Raw genomic sequence first — 18,109 nt, 5'->3', positions numbered from 1 at the left:
CTGACTGAAACCAGATCTTTTTGTTATTTTCAGATGCCGGAAGGTCACTCAGGTTCAGTCAGTCTCACGCAGAAACTTTGTCTGGACCTTGTGATCCTGATCGTGATGAATCCAGCTTCATGTATGGTCAGTTTCAGCAGGACCAGTACATGGACCCTTCACAGGGATCCAAAGATGTCACGTGTCCACAATGTGGGAAAATGTTCTTCAGCAGACGGGCATTTTTGTATCACAAGACTGCTGTCCATGATAAAGTGACTTACTCCTGTGTTTGTGGCAAGGTGTACATGTACCCATCTGGCTTGAAGTATCACAGACTTCGGTGTCCTCTGTGGAAGAAGGACAGTTGTTGACTGTTAACGGTGGCCTGATTACGTGATCTACTCTCTGTGTGGCAAGGGGTACATGTACCCATCTGGCTTGAAGTATCATAGACTTCGGTGTCCTCTGTGGAAGAAGGATAGTTGTTGACTGTTAACGGTGGCCTGATAACGTGATCTAGTACCCATCTGGCTTGAAGTATCATAGACTTCGGTGTCCTCTGTGGAAGAAGGATAGTTGTTGACTGTTAACGGTGGCCTGATAACGTGATCTACTCTCTGTGTGGCAAGGGGTACATGTACCCATCTGGCTTGAAGTATCACAGACTTCGGTGTCCTCTGTGGAAGAAGGATAGTTGTTGACTGTTAACGGTGGCCTGATAACGTGATCTACTCTCTGTGTGGCAAGGGGTACATGTACCCATCTGGCTTGAAGTATCACAGACTTCAGTGTCCTCTGTGGAAGAAGGATAATTGTTGACTGCTAACGGTGGCCTGATAATGTGATCCACTCTCTGTGTGGCAAGGTGTTCATGTACCCATCTGACTTGAAGTATCACAGACTTCAGTGTCCTCTGTGGAAGAAGGATAGTTGTTGACTGTTAACGGTGGCCTGATAACGGTGGCCTGATAACGTGATCTTCTCTCTGTGTGGCAAGGTGTACATGTACCCATCTGACTTGAAGTATCACAGACTTCGGTGTCCTCTGTGGAAGAAGGATAATTGTTGACTGCTAACGGTGGCCTGATAATGTGATCCACTCTCTGTGTGGCAAGGGGTACATGTACCCATCTGGCTTGAAGTATCATAGACTTCGGTGTCCTCTGTGGAAGAAGGATAGTTGTTGACTGTTAACGGTGGCCTGATAACGTGATCTACTCTCTGTGTGGCAAGGGGTACATGTACCCATCTGGCTTGAAGTATCACAGACTTCGGTGTCCTCTGTGGAAGAAGGACAGTTGTTGACTACTACTAAAATACAACTCTCCTTTGTACCATGTAAGGTTATACGAACCTGTCTTATTCTACAAACTTGACCCCTGTTTGGAACAAAGCCATTTTATGTTCTGTTCAGCAAAATAGAATATCATTATACATTTATAGAATATGAAGGTTTTTCTGTTGAAAAAGAGAACAAAGATTTTTGTGAATGCTGATGTTAATGTTTGTCAATTAACCTACAGTATTATGTGGCCCTTGGCATCATCTTTAGTTTAATTTCAATTTAGTTATCACTTCAATCTCTATCATTCAAGAATAGGGTTACAACAAGGACCTCTTCCCTTTCATGGTCTGTTTCTAATACTGGCTCCTGAAATCAGGAAGACATGTTATTCAGAGTCCAGTGCATGTTGGAGTCAGCCACGTTGTTAGAGGTATGATGTATGTCCAGTGTCCATAGCCTGATACTAGTTAACACATCAACAGCTAATGTTTTCTTGTATACACGTAATAAGATTAAAAATAATGTTAATCATTTACTTTTATGCTCCTTGTTTTATCAGGGGTTTTCAGGAAGCATTTTTGTAACATTTCAACAGGACTTAGTTATGACTTAAGATAATTACTACCAAAATATGGTAAAGTCGTCTCGGATAATTCGCTTGCTTCTGCTTAGATTTTCATTTAGTGATTAAAAAACTGTTTTCTCTTTCATTACTCTACTTTTGTATTTGATGATGTCAGAAGCCAAACTTGCAAGTATATGTCACCAGCTGCTTGCAAGTATAAGTAAGGGAAATATGTCACCAGCTGTTGCATATACCTCCCTAAGCAGTCTGCTGAATCTCAGTGGATACATAACTTTGTCTTCATGGGAAATGAGTGAGTGAGTTTAGTTTTACATCGCTATCAGCAATATTCCAACAATATCACAGCGGGGGACACCAGAAATGGTCTTCACACATTGTACCCATGTGGGGAATCGAACTCGGGTCTTCTGTGTGACGAGCGAACACTTTAACCACTAGGCTAGCCCACTGCCCCTCATGAGAAATGAAGAAGGGGAATCTACCTAGTAAATATTGTAGGAAGGAGAGACATTGTTGCGGTACACTAGTCGTAGCTGTATCTACTAGGGCTGTTATGATCCACTCACATATTCGTTTACTCGAACTGTATCCTTCATGAATTCAAGTCAATATTCGCAGTCACTTAATTCAAATACCTGTGAATTTAGAGTATTTTTACTAGAAATTTGGTGTTGTTTATCAAAGCAAGATATGTAACATGGAATATATCGAAGCCATGCAGATAACAGGCAACATTCTTATATCTATTTGACAGTTATGTTGTCACTGGTTATTGCAGACATGAGAACTTTCCGCAGATCCTTGGATTTCCAGGATTTTTGACCGCATCAAACCAAAAGACGTTAAAATATGGTACTTGTTGGTCCCTGCCTGGCGCTCGGCATTAATGGGCACAACAAGGACTGGTTGGCTCGGAGTCAGTATACTGTGTCTGAGTGGGGTATTCATGCTTCACTGCGGCATGGTATCTCAGTGGGCTAGCACTATAAAACCATAAGTCTGGGCTAGTATATAATGATTACATACACATTTTGGAATATTTACGCCGTCATAAGGTGCCAAATATTCTCAAGCACGACGTAAAACCCAATTTCACCTCACCTCACCTCCAGGATTTTTGTTTCAGTTTGAACGTATTTTGAGATCGATGTAAATCTGCAGTAGAGACGCCCTAAACCCCCGGCTAAATTTTCAGTATTTTTTGTGCTTTGCCGTTCTCATGTCTGTTATTGTCACGATAAATCAACACTGTCGACAAGGACAAAACATGTCAGAGAATTTTGTTTCACTGAATATAATGAATAATAAATAAGCTACTGACTTGTAAGTGTATTCTTTACCAGCAACTCATATTTACCCAATATTTATGATCTGTATCCTATTTGCCCCATAGTGTATTCATTGCAGCCCTAGAGATACCATATTAACCCTATTAAGCACCCCCGACCACCTTCCAGACCAATCTGTATGACCATCTTTATAATGATACCCTACAAGACTGATAAGTTACATGACTGCTGTTTGTCCTATTGTACATCACAGATGTTTTACAGAAAACAGCAGCACATAAGCAGGGGTGGAAATAACTTTAAAATTGCTAGTGTACTCCGGTACAGTGGCACATGTAAAATCACTTGCCCTGATAATTTTTCCTCAATACCGGCCGTTTTCTTGTTGATTTTGTTAAATAAGCAACATAATTAACATTGGAAAGTCAACTGGACACCGGTACAGTGTGATATACAAATTTGCTTGCCCGACAGAAAAAAACACTGGACTCGGACGTCGGGCATTGGGTTATTTCCACCCCTGATAAGTAATATTTAATATACTCTTTTGGAAAGGTTTTAGTTTTATTAACATTTAAATGAAGTTTTTTATTACCACTCAATCTTCAAAAACAGATTTACAGATAACTTGTATGCGGTTTTATTATTCACTCCCTTTACTCCCCTTTTCAGTATTTTAAGTGTCTAGAGCGCTTATTACAGTTAATGTGGTATATTGCAATGGTATCGCAATAAGGTTCTTGGCTCTCCCAGTACTACAATAGTACAGATGACATTTATTGTCACCCATAGTTTCAACCTTCAAGTTATTGACTTGGGAAAACGTTAGCTGTGATTGTCTTAAGTTGAACAATATCGATCTTGTTCAACATATCAGGTGATAACACGATGATGCTTATGTTGAAATAAGTTGATCCAGGAAAGCCTGTACATCAGACCTTTTATTTGTGTTGAAATAAGCTTATGTGGATTATTTTTCATGAGGTTCAGGCGTAACATAACAGTTTCTTTGACAATTTTTTCCTGGTGGTTGACTGTTTCACCATCACGTGTCATCCCCAGTGATACAATGTTTGGAGAACAAAGCCGCAGTGTTTTCTTCGTGATCAGTCCTGAAACTACTTTAGTGAGTGAGTAATGATTAAAACTGTGTTGGGGATCTGACAGTGAGAGATTTGTGATTATTCCAGCTCCATTGTCTGATGATGTCTGCCACAGAATTCCAAATAATCATGATAACATAGATTGTTATAAATCTTACATATTGTACAACAGTGACACCAGATGTTCATGAAGCTGAGTTGGTGTTGATGGTCCATCAGTGTTTGTCAAGGTCAAGGTCAAGGCCACATATGTTTGACCCATATTCAGAAACAAATCATTACACCTTCAATCAGAACTCAATAGAGCCGAGTTGGTCATGATGGTCCCTCAGTGTTGGTCAGGGTCAAGGTCAAGGCCATATATGTTTGACCCATGTTCGGAAACAAATCATTACACCTTCAATCAGAACTCAATACAGCTGAGTTGGTCTTGATGGTCCCTCAGTGTTGGTCAGGGTCAAGGTCACACATTTGACCCATATTCGGCAAAAAATCACTACGCCTTCAATCTAAACTCAAAATGCATTATTAAATGTCATGTCAAAGATTTTTTTGTAACAGCTGCCATTTATTTTAATATTTTTTGTTACCTTTTTTGGCTTTTTGTTTCCCCGTTTGGAATGCTAATTGTCTCGCCAATATGAAACATGGACTCAACCGTGAACTCTTGTTAATTTCAGGTCAACAGAGTTCAGTTGGCTTCAGTTCGGCAGCTAGCTCTCTGTATGAACAAAATGACAATAAACATCACCTGGCTCTCAGAGGTTCAGCCTTGAACTTTGCCCTGCTGAAAGACCCCACCACTCAACCCTCCTTCTTCCCTGCCCTGGTTGATGTTACGAGGTATATGGGAGCAGGGCAGGGCAGGACGCCTTTGTCTGGCCCTGGAGGGTTCGCGGACTTGGTGGGTGGGGCTGTAGAGAAAGTGGCCTGTCCCCTATGTGACAAGTCCTTCCTCAGTATGCGTGCCATGCAGAACCACTACGCCACCATTCACGATAATGTGACGTTTGACTGCCGCTGTGGAAAGTCGTACAAATCTCGGAACGGACTGTGGCTTCATAGGAAGAAGTGTATGGTGTACCAGATATGTCTGGCTGAAAATCAAATAGAAATGCCCTAATTCATGATAATGGGACATTTGACTGTCGCAGAGCTGTCAACCCCTAAAGATGGTTTGGAGTGAGACTGAAAAAAATAAGCCAGGGTCCAGCCGGGGTCATGTTGAGGGCAATGCCCTGGTGGGGGGTCTCTGGGGGGCGAAGACCCCCGCCCCCAAAAATGAAGTTTAGTGATTTTCAGGAGCATTTGGAGCCTTCTGGTGGCATTATTTTGACACTAAAAGATGCATGCTAATAAATAATAATAAGCCGAATCATTCGCATAAACATCGTTTTAGTACTTCTTTCATTCAGGCGTTCTTTCAATGTTCAACTTTACGTAAAAACGAACGAAAATGCGTATTAATTTAGAAATTATTTTTGGCTACCAGATATGCGTGAGATTATCATTTGGAGGCGTGAGAGCGTGACATTGTTCAATAAAGCGTGAGACTCACGCCAAATGCGTGAGAGTTGACAGGTATGCTGTCGGTGTAGAAAGTTCTGTAAGTCAGAACGGTCTGTGGCTTCATAGGAAGAAGTGTATGGTATATCAGAAGTTGTTCATCCATAAACACTTGTCATTCATATGTAGCAGATATGTCAGTGTGAAAATCGAATGGATGTGCCATAGACTAAAATCTTGGGTTGGTTGTAATGGATGTCAGTATTCAGGCAAGTCTCCAAAGTAAAGAGTTCAGAAACTTGCAAGCTATAAGTCAACAAATCTTCCATTTTATGTCAGCGTGCAAGGATCTTTGTCCATCGCTTGCAGATGCCTGTTGTTTGGACTGCAAAAGAGTCACTGAGGTCTGATGTGAATGGTTTACAGTAATGTCCAGATATTGGCATTAGAATGTTGTGGTATTAGGGTGCTGTATTGTACTGCACTATAGTCTGTTTGCATTGAAAACGTACCGATGAATGTCAGTTTAAACAAAAAAGTATATCGAATAAGATGAAATTAAGATTGCGAATCCTCATAATTTTACCTTGCCAACTGAACATTTAAATCTCAGAATTTTATTCAACTTAGGATAAAAGTTGTTTAACAAACGATCATAGTTTCAAATCGCTATTGTTAGTTTGTATTACAAGGGTGTATGCACATTAAATGAAACACCGAGAACAAGTAGAGTTGGTCTAAGTTAACGCTTATCACGAACCGCACGTGCATTTGTTTCACTGTTCCAACAATTGCTCTTGCCCCCTTGTAATACAAACAAATAACAGCGATTTGAATGTATGATCGTTTGTTAAACAACTTTTGTCCTACAATGAATACAATTCTGATATTTAAATGTTCAGTTGGCAAGGCAAAATTATGAGGACTCGCAGTCTTAATTTCACTTTATTTGATTTACTTTTTTGTTTAAAGTGAAATTCATCGGTACGTTTTCACTGCAAACAGACTATAAAAGGAAACATTCATGGTTTACAAGAGAATCATTCTGTGACTACTACAGCACTGGGGCATTACTGACACTGGAACATTACAAAGTAGTGCCACATTGAAGATGAACAGAGAAGTCTCCATGCAGGTTACTCTGTATGTCTGGTGAAGACATTATTTACAGCCTGTTGTCATTTACCTTTGGATTGCTTTGAAAGTGTGGTCTTTCACAAAAAGATAAAAACAGAAGTCTTTGCATATGCTGGTTAATTGGTATGTTGTAAAGTCTGGTATTATGTGTGTCTGCTATTGGCCGAATAACTGCACAACATGCCCCTCCCATCGAACCGAGAAGCCTGCAAGACTGTGTCTGGTGCTCATTATGTCAGTCATTGGATTGTCTGGTCCAGAATCAATTGGTCACTGACCACTGTCATCTAGCTGGGAAATTGCTTAATGTGGTGTTCAACAACATATAAATGAAGCATCAGTGAAGCGGGAGACAGGATTCTTTACTGAAGCAAACACAACACCAATATTGGATAAGCCACTGAAAATATAATCAACATCACTACCGCCACTTAAGTTGATGATGTTAAGCAACATAACATCAACTTGAGGTTTTGTTGCTGGGTTTCCAGCAGGTTCAACATAGATGTCACTGGTTTGTGCAGGAGACAGGGCACATAAACCAGGGATTGAGTCACAGTGAGTGTCTTGTTTAACCGACCCCTCGATAAAACGATCCTGGGCTGATGTTTTGAGGCAGTGCCCTCCTGATCCTTTCACAAGATTTATTATGAAAATATCGTAAATACTTACGGGTTTCATTTTTTGGAGAGTACATATAAAATCTGTTCTGGACAGATAGGGTCATGTTGATCTGTTTGGATCAGAAATAGTCATTTGGTAGTTACAACAAAGGCAAATGTATTACTAGCCAGACAGGAAGTGTTTACTTGACAGTACTGATCAGAAGAGCAATCATTTAGTTGTTCAAAGAAAGCATTTTCAAAGGACAGGAAGTATGTTATTAGACACTCAGGAAATATCTGACAGTCAAACAGGAAGTGTATCACGAGTCAGACAGGAAAAGTGTCTCTTGTGAGGTAGGAATTGTCTCAATGGACAGACAGGAAACTGAAGATTTCTGTGAGGAAATGGATGTTTTATATAACCAGGTTGTAAGTTATCTGACAGCAGGAATCTGGTTTTTACCACATCCGAGCCAATCAGATGATGATGATGGTCCCATCTATAGTCTGTTTGCAGTGAAAACGTACCGATTAATTTCACCAAACAAAAAAGTAAATCAATAGCGATTTGAAACGATGATGGTTTGTTAAACAACTTTTATCCTAAGTTGAATAAAATTATGAGATTTAAAAGTTTAATTGGCAAGGTAAAATCATGAGGATTCGCAATCTTAATTTCACTTTATTTGATTTACTTTTTTGTTTAAATTGAAATTCATCGGTACGTTTTCAATGCAAACAGACTATAGTGGGCGACATTCCACAAACTTCAGCATTAGGAGTTTTTAGTTTGTTATTTTAGTTGTTGTATTTTGGATGACTTCAAGGACCACATGCCAGTCTGTCTGTGTATCTGTTTTTTCATGTTTTTGTGAGGAGACTTTGTAATTGTAGAGTTCAATGAGTGATGGCAACATTGCCCTGATATTCAAAATTAACAGTGGTTGCTAATGATGTGTCATACATGTATGCATAATGATTATTTTACAATTTTTGTGTAATTTATTCTGTTTATGGTCATAAAAGTGATTTTTAGAACACCTATAACTGCCTTGATTTGTATATCACTGAACAGTACACATAGCTGATCGGCAACATGTAACATGGATACTTGGCTACATGTAACATGGATACTTGGCTACATGTAACATGGATGCTTGGCTATATGTAACATGGATACTTGGCTGCATGTAACATGGATACTTGGCTACATGTAACATGGATACTTGGCTACATGTAACATGGATGCTTGGCTATATGTAACATGGATACTTGGCTGCATGTAACATGGATACTTGGCTACATGTAACATGGATACTTGGCTACATGTAACATGGATACTTGGCAGCATGTAACATGGATACTTGGCTACATGTAACGTAGATACTAAGCTACATGTAACATGGATACTTGGCTACATGTAACATGGATACTTGGCTACATGTAACATGGATACTTGGCAACATGTAACATGGATACTTGGCTACATGTAACATGGATACTTGGCTACATGTAACATGGATACTTGGCTACATGTAACATGGATACTTGGCTACATGTAACATGGATACTTGGCTACATGTAACATGGATCCTTGGCTACATGTAACATGGATACTTGACAACATGTAACATGGATACTTGGCTACATGTAACATGGATACTTGGCTACATGTAACATGGATACTTGGCTACATGTAACGTAGATACTAAGCTACATGTAACATGGATACTTGGCTACATGTAACGTAGATACTAAGCTACATGTAACACGGATACTTGGCTACAGGAAGAATTGCTAATTAGCTACATGTTACACACCTACTAAGGTACAGGAAGAATTGCTAATTAGCTACATGTTACACACCTACTAAGCTACAGGAAGAATTGCTAATTAGCTACATGTTACACACCTACTAAGGTACAGGAAGAATTGCTAATTAGCTACATGTTACACACCTACTAAGGTACAGGAAGAATTGCTAATTAGCTACATGTTACACACCTACTAAGGTACAGGAAGAATTGCTAATTAGCTACATGTTACACACCTACTAAGGTACAGGAAGAATTGCTAATTAGCTACATGTTACACACCTACTAAGGTACAGGAAGAATTGCTAATTAGCTACATGTTACACACCTACTAAGGTACAGGAAGAATTGCTAATTAGCTACATGTTACACACCTAAGCTACAGAAAGAATTGCTAATTAGCTACATGTTACACACCTACTAAGGTACAGGAAGAATTGCTAATTAGCTACATATTACACACCTGCTAAGGTACAGGAAGAATTGCTAATTAGCTACATGTTACACACCTACTAAGGTACAGGAAGAATTGCTAATTAGCTACATGTTACACACCTAAGCTACAGAAAGAATTGCTAATTAGCTACATGTTACACACCTAAGCTACAAGGAAGAATTGCTAATTAGCTATATATTACACACCTGCTAAGGTACAGGAAGAATTGCTAATTAGCTACATGTTACACACCTAAGCTACAGAAAGAATTGCTAATTAGCTACATGTTACACACCTAAGCTACAAGAAGAATTGCTAATTAGCTACATATGACACCTCACTACTGAACAAAGTTTTCAGTTTTGCCTCTGTTTGCCTGCATGAGGAACTTGGATAAGAATCTGAGACAAATCCATGATTATTGATTGCAAATTATTTGTCAGCTAAATAATTTGACTGATGTTTAGATACTGGAAGTTGAATATTTCAATACACTTTCCTGGGACAAGTATACAAAACATGCTAGCCCAACCCAAGCATGTTTATCAGTCACCTGAATATACAATGCCCATGTGGTCGGCCCTATTATGATCAAACATTACCTGGATCGAGAGAGAGTAATTTTAATGACTAGCTATCAGTGCTCTCATACCTTCAGTGTACAGAACAATTCAGTTAGGTAATGCACTGGCAAAGACAACAAGGTTGTGGTTTAATGAGGATATTTCAGGGCTCACATTGTTTTAGGAGTGCCTGTGAACTGGGTTTAATTTGGTTCGGAATGTCATTCCAGTTATGTCACAGCGTGTATAGTCTGTTTGCAGTGAAAACGATACCGATGAATTCACTCTAAACAAAAAGGTAAATCGAATAAAGTGAAATTAAGATTGCAAATCCTCATAACTTTACCTTGCCAATTGAACATTCAAATCTCAGAATTTTATTCAACTTAGGATACAAGTTGTTTAACCAAATCGCTATTATTGGTTTGTATTACAAGGGGGTTTGCACTTTAAATGAAACATCGAGAACAAGTAGTGTTGGTTTAAGTTAACGCTCATCACGTACCGCACGTGCTTTTGTTTCACTGTTCCATCTACTGCGCTCACCCCCTTGTAATACAAACCAATAATAGCGATTTGAAACTATGATCGTTTGTTAAACAACTTTTATCCTAAGTTGAAAAAAATTCTGAGATTTAAATGTTCATTTGGCAAGGTAAAATTATGAGGATTCACAATCTTAATTTCACTTAACTTGATTTACTTTTTTGTTTATAGTTAAATTCATCGGTACGTTTTCACTGCAAGCAGACTATAGTGAATGCCAGAACTGATGCACGTCTTGCATGTTTACTATGTTGGAGAAACCAATGAGCACATTTAACGAGTGAAACAATCTTGTGTATTCTGTCCGGGTAGCATTGTAACAAGGCCTGGTTTAAGGAAATGCTCAGATTGGACAGAAGCTATGTGGATATAGCAGGGTTTTACATGACGTGTGATTCCTGTGTATTTGACGCAACAATTTTGTTAATGACTCTCAAAATACTATCATACGAGTCAAGCTTGATGCAAGTTTTATAGGTGGCCCTCACAATTCAGTTTAATAAAATCAATTTGAAATGCAAAAAAATGATATTGTTCGATGATACTTTTACAGAGCTGTCAGATTGTTCCAGAGAACTCAGAGGAGACAGTAATCCTGGCTGTTTGAATTGAACAATGCTGTAGTTTCATTTGGTGGTGTGACATACATAGTTACATACTCAGAATGATAAACACAAAGAACATATTAAAATTTTCATGACTCCCAAATATTGAAAATGACTCCCCAAAATAAATATTGTGAGTCACAATGACTCCCATTTTTATTTTTAGTGCCACAGTCCATGAACAAATAATCATCAACATAGATGATACTATGAATACACAATGCCATTAGAATGTGGTCAAATGTAACATATGTTATATTTGGGATTACACTTTCTTAGTGAAGTGCAGATTCTTGTACTTTTGTTGGGTTGAGTCCCATCCGGGATTCGAACTCACACCCTCAGAGTCAGGCACCTAATCGCCAGCACACAGTCAGCTGCCTAATATGTGTGGGTTCGAATCCTGGATGGGACTCAACCAAACAAAAGTACAAGAATATGTACTTTACTAAGAAAGTGTAATCCCAAATATAACATGTTATAGATGATACTATTATGTAGATAGAAGATACGGTCATCTATGTAGATGATACATGTACTTACATCCATGTAGAAGATGCTTCACTTCTGATACTTACATTTATGAGAGGTAAGATATTATAATCTATTTATGAGAACGTATTATCTAATATGAAATAATTATCTTTTCTATTATATTTTCTTGAGTAATCGACAATAGCTATCTGAGTGAGTTTAGTTTTACGTAGCACTCAGCAATATTCCAGCTATATGGCGGCGGTCTGTAAATAATCGAGTCTGGACCAGACAATCCAGTGATCAACAACATGTGCATCGATCTGCGCAATCTGGAACCGATGACTTCTGTGTGTCATCACTCCACCTGTCCCTTACCACAGAAATGTTCCCCCTTGAAACTATACAACATATCTGTACCAAGTGTTTCTCATCTCCTACCCGTGAAGATCCGGGTTAGAATATTGATCTTCAGTAACCCATGCTTGTTGTAAGAGGCGACTGACGGGATCGGGTGGTCAGGCTTGCTGACTTCCCAATGACGATGCTCATGCTGTTGATCACTGAATTGTCTGGTCCCGACTCGATTATTTACAGACCGCCACCATATAGCTGGAATATTGCTGAGTGCGGCGTAAAACTAAACTCACTCACTCAGTTTCTCATCTCCATATTCCTGGCTTCAGGAAATCAGACTATATGTTCAAAATTCAAGAGGCTGCGCTCACATGTTAAACATCCTTCCCCTACTGATTCTACAATGAAACAGTTCCACATGTTGCTTGTACAGAAGGTCTGTGACATATTTTTTGTACTTTTAAGTCATATTTTTTCAGATTTAATTAATGTTTTAGTTTTATGACATTTTCAGTTTCTGAGGCACTTATTCCTTTACAGGTAGAAACCTTACATGTTTCTGAATACATCCTGCCTTATCAGTTGCGTTCTTGTTGAATGTCAAGGTCATCTTGAGGTCATTGTGTAAAATGTTCATTTCATCCTTTCTCTTGAATATATGTTGCAAAGACTTTTGAAATTACTGGATTTCCTACTGTAGACTTATGCCACATGGTAGTAGAGGCATGAAACCTCATATTTACATGAATCTTGACACATTCTGTGATCAGAAATATTTCTGTTGCTAAAATTATAGGTCAAGGTCATCTTTGAGGTCATAGTGAAAGGAGGTTGCATCATTCATAAACTCACTTGTGCAATCTTGGGACTGGACAGTTGTTGAACCTTTATGAGTTATCTTGATTAAGATAAAGGATTTACAGGTCATGATTAGTGACAACTGAAAGTACATGGAGTGGAAGCTTTAGTGAAATGGCAGTGAAAGGCCTGCTTACTTTTTCGCACATACTTGCACATTTTTCAAACTTAATAGAGTCTGTTTCATGAGTTCTGAAGTCTTAGGGGCGGTGGGGTAGCCTAGTGGTTAAAGCGTTGGCTCGTCACGCCGAAGACCCGGGTTCGAATCCCCACATCGGTACAATGTGTGAAGCCCATTTCTGGTGTCCCCCGCCGTGATGTTGCTGGAATATTGCTAAAAGCGGCGTAAAACCAAACTCAGTCAGTCTGTCAGTCAGTATGAAGTCTTAAAATCTGCATAAGTATGTTATTACTGGTATGTGTATTCATGATGTTCGTTCAGTAACACTATCAACATGCATGCATACAGAGTTGCCTCCCCTGGTTATGCCAGAATCCTGTGATATCACTGGGACACTATGAAAAGAGGCTTTAAGCCAAAGTCACTCACTCACTGTCAGAGAACAAATGCTTGAGGCTCCTAAGAGAATAGCAGACACCCTTTTGAATTCAATTTCCATAAATGTGATTAATGAACATACAAACTTCAAGAAGAGTTTTATAAGCTACATGTATTCAGACTGAAAATTGTCTAAATTGATCAAAATGTTCAGAAGCCTTGAAATATATATGTATAATACAGTCAAATCCCGATGAGTCGAATGCCGGTGTCTCGAATATTATGCATAACTCGAAGTACCTGTCGGTCCCGACCATTCCCTGTTATAGTTGTCATCATTTGAATACCGGTTACACGAATTCGTCTCATAAATACACACGATGACTCGAGAAGGAAATTTGGTCCCATCAGATTCAAACAACAGCAATCTTGTATACATAAGCCGAAGTCAGTCAATGAGAAGTTGATTGGTGTAGCTAACTGATCCAATTAACAAACCAGCACGGCTCACACCTTTCCACCTTTGTGACGGTGAGTTCAAAGGCAGATTAGTGATTTTACGGAAATCACTGTCTGTGCTAATCAGACTGGAACTGATAAGGTGCCCCAATTAGTGATAGGGAAATCATTAGATAAAACAAATGCTTAGGCGGAGGAATTAGGACTGGATCATCTTTTTTCTACCCTCATAGACATACCAATGTCTCGAATACATCGATAAGTCGAATTTATTACTTGGTCCCCAGAGATTCGACTCATCGGGATTTGACTGTACTTTAAGGACAGTTGGGTATTATCATATTGAGATTATGCCAGGAGGTTTCTGTAAACAGAATGCATCCTCCCCAGAATTAAAGTACTGGTACATATTGTAGGGCTGGGACATGTTGAAGTTTTGGACCCAGGTATGCAAGGTAGCATTACCCGACCCGAGTACAAAGTACAGCTTTATTTAGAGTTAATTCCCTTTCTCATGGAAATTGTAACTGTGATATTTTGACAACAACTCAGAAAACCAAATGCAGGTAGTACAGTGTGGAACTGAACTTTAAGCTGGTGGTATGACATTAAACACGATCCCGTAAGTATAGGATATCTCAGCGTGACGCTGCACATACGACAATGACGGAGTCTCAAGGTCCAGGAACACGCGTTAGAAAATGCGCCAACATAGCGATCTCCGACCATGACTCTCCCCATGTTTTCACTGACAACAAAGATCACTACCTGACGAAAGTCGTGAACAACGGAACGCTTCTCGTGGCTTACGTCCCTACGCAAAGACCGTGGAAGACACGATATCGCTCACCAACATTTTCCTTTTCGACAACATACATTTCATGGGTTTAAAGTGCACGTCCGAAAAGTGCACGTAAAGTGCACCCGGGGAAACTGCTGAGAGCTGCGGTATGATTTTGCAGAAATCAACATAACGTAACCAGCCAGCCAGCCAGCCAGGCGGTCGGCTGTACAAGCCGAGTCGAGACACACACACTGCGACTGGCTCACAGTGCTCGCTCAATGCTTCCGAGATGGCAGCCAAACGACGACCGGGGAGGAACTGCTGAGAGATGCGTTTCATTCACTTTCAGACATCTGTAGCCTCGCTAGTCAGCCGGCCGTGCATCATTATAGCCGAGCAGAAACACACACGCACACACACACTTATACCCGTCCACGGCGCTTGCTCAAAGCAACCCCCGAGACGGTAGCGAGGTGATGACTTCTGAGACCTGCGTTTCATTCAGCTAAAAACACCTCTCGCCTCGATAATATATAACAAGTACGACAAAACGTTGGATTGTTAGCCTTTCGCTAGACCGACCCAATGCTCACTAAAAAGTGATTATTTCCTAAACTATTTGACCGATTTTCGTGAAATTTTGCATGCATCTCAGCAGATGGTTACGTCATAGCATAACAGCATTGGGAACACTCTCGATGACTTCATTAGATTAATTAAGACTTAATTACGACAAAAAGTTGGACATTTTGCCTTTTCCCGACCGATCCCATGCTCACTTAAAAGTCAATATTTCAGAAACTATTCAACCGATTTTCATCAAATGTTGCATGCACCTCAGTAGTAGTATACACAATGGGCCTACGGGATTAAGGACTTCCCAAGGGCTCAATTTTTAAATTAATTTTGTATTTCAATTATGTTGTCTTTTGTACACCAAATAGCTGCAACTTTTGAGAATGACTCAATATAGTGTTTATATCGAGGAGGCTGTTTTCCCGACTCCAAGGGTTTACATTTACTACCAAGCCAAGGAGAAGTGTTTTCACTGAACCGTCATGAATGTAAAACACAAATATGTATTATGTTCAGTTTGTGCAAATGTTTTGTGTACCTGTACTGATCAGAACAACATTGATGGAAGAGCCCACAAATGATGGAACAGCCTGTGTCAACTGGGATGTGATTGGCAGCCAACACCTTGCCTCGCATGCGCAATGCATGTGGTCTGCCTGCGCTACCCGTGTCCTGCACGTGCGCTGCCCGCAGTACCTGTCTTGTAAGGAATACATGATTCATACTGACAAACACTCTCATTCCTCACAGCGATCCTTCGTAGCCTAGTGGATAAAACCGCCAAGCTGGAGAGCGAAGGGTTGCGGGTTCGAAACCAGTTATCGCCACTATATATTGGAAGTTTTCAATAATGTGATATTTTACAATCAGTGATTGTTTAGCAAAACAAAGTTGTATCAATCATAACCTAGGTTACGAAATGGTCGAAATTTAACCTGATATGAGGTTTCTAAACTTGTAATTCAAAACCTAGGTTTAGAAATTATCAGTGCAAAGTCACAGCCGAGATCTACCTGATTCTGGAGGGAACCTACTTTACTACAGACAAAATCGGAGATAGGTTTATAATTCAGGACCCAGGTTGTGAAAAATATTTCCCGACTCAGGTACTAGGGTAACTCGTCCCAGACATATTGCATATTCATAGAGCTAATGTTATAGGCCTTGTGAGACAGCTAAACTAACACTGGTGTTTGCATATTGCAAACAGACTTGACACTAATCCAAAACTGTTTTTTGCATATTGCGAACAAACTTGACACAACTCCACTGCAGTAAGCTAATGTGATCAGAATGTATGGGTGTTCACAATGACCCCAAAAGTACTAAGGCTAATTTTGGTTTCAGTATTTTCTGGTAGTTACCAACTTTAATCAGTTAAAATCAGTAATTACAATGTAGTTTTGTCGGGAATTGGTTAACATCTCATAATTAATAATTGGTTCATTACAACTAAGCCTTTAAGATAAATCCAATCCTGACTTGGAACGAGCTTGTAGTGCTTATGAAAAGTAGGAGACAAAACCACCTGGTGAAAAATATTGTTAAAGCAAACCAGTGTTCCAGAATTGTTTGTGTTCGATTATGAGAAAAATTACTTGGTCGTTTAGTCATTGCGACCAGTCTTCGATTATTTCAATTAATCGGACAACCACTAGTAATTAGGGCTGTAACGATGCATCGAACTATCGATGGATTGCAATTGTTGAGTCTCCGATAGCAATTAATCAATGGTAGAAACGAAAAACTATCGATGCATCAATAGTATGTGTGACTATCGATAGTTTAGTAATTGACTTCTGTTGATAAATGCGCAGCGCAAAATGCAGGAAGTACCGGATTCTTTCACTTTGATTTAGAGTTATATATCCACACCTGTTACCTCTTAAACAATCTTGATCTGGGTTTCAAGTTTCTTGTCAGTTATTAAAAGAGACTGAAACTACGTCAGCTTGTTTTTATTTCCTATAAACTATACATTCATTTGGGAAATGACTTCAAATGAGACAATTCAAGGAGAGAAAAATCTATTGCAATAGTATTGCAATGGTTGGTCGCAATTGTATGTTACAATAGACTATCGCTATCGCAATAGTTGTTTCCCCCTCAATATTCACCCCTACTAGTATGTACTGACCAGGACAGTGGGTAGCCAAGTGGTAAGTTGTTTGCTGATCATGCGCAAACCTGCCACTCAATCTGTATAATCAGGGGCGGAGACAGCTTTTTGAGAAAGGGGGTGTGCACACTATTGAGAAAAGGAGGGGTGCACACTCAATTTTCACCTGAGTTTCAATGGTAATTTAACAAACTTTCAGCACAAAAGGGGGGGTGCGCACCCCTGCACCCCCCTTCTGGATCTGCCTATGATAATGAGGCTGGGACTGAAGATCTTATATCTGATGCGATTCTGTTCAAATCTGCATCACTACCCACATGACATACAGGCATCATTCGCTTCCTTGACAATGATCAGGGGTGGTGGGGTAGCCTAGTGGTTAAAGTGTTGCTCATCACGCCAAAGGCCCGGGTTTGATTCCCCACATGAGCACAATGTGTGAAACCATTTCTGGTGTCCCCGCCGTTATGTTGCTGGAGTATTGCTTAGCGGCATAAAAATAAACTCACTCACACCATCTCAATGA

General features: G+C 39.7%; 1 protein-coding gene across 9 annotated transcripts in view; it reads left to right on the top strand.

Moving 5' to 3' along the window:
• LOC124274985 overlaps positions 1 to 18,109 on the top strand; it is a 99,182-nt gene that overhangs the window by 55,329 nt on the left and 25,744 nt on the right. Inside the window, exon 2 of one of the 9 annotated variants that reach the window (XM_046710372.1) lies at positions 4,926 to 5,557. The exons of 7 other annotated variants lie outside the window; for them this stretch is intronic. In XM_046710372.1, coding sequence (XP_046566328.1) covers positions 4,926 to 5,021 — 96 coding nt within the window. In that variant the 3' untranslated portion in view covers positions 5,022 to 5,557. Of the gene's footprint in view, positions 1 to 33; positions 451 to 4,925; positions 5,558 to 18,109 lie in introns of those variants that run through there. One more of the 9 variants, XM_046710366.1, reaches the window with a different exon arrangement.

The sequence above is a fragment of the Haliotis rubra genome, unplaced genomic scaffold (assembly GCF_003918875.1).
Source record: "Haliotis rubra isolate DU_JTF1 unplaced genomic scaffold, ASM391887v1 Scf197, whole genome shotgun sequence".
Classification (NCBI taxonomy): domain Eukaryota; kingdom Metazoa; phylum Mollusca; class Gastropoda; order Lepetellida; family Haliotidae; genus Haliotis; species Haliotis rubra.
Note: the sequence above shows the minus strand (reverse complement) of the source record. Positions and strands in the feature narration are given on the sequence as shown.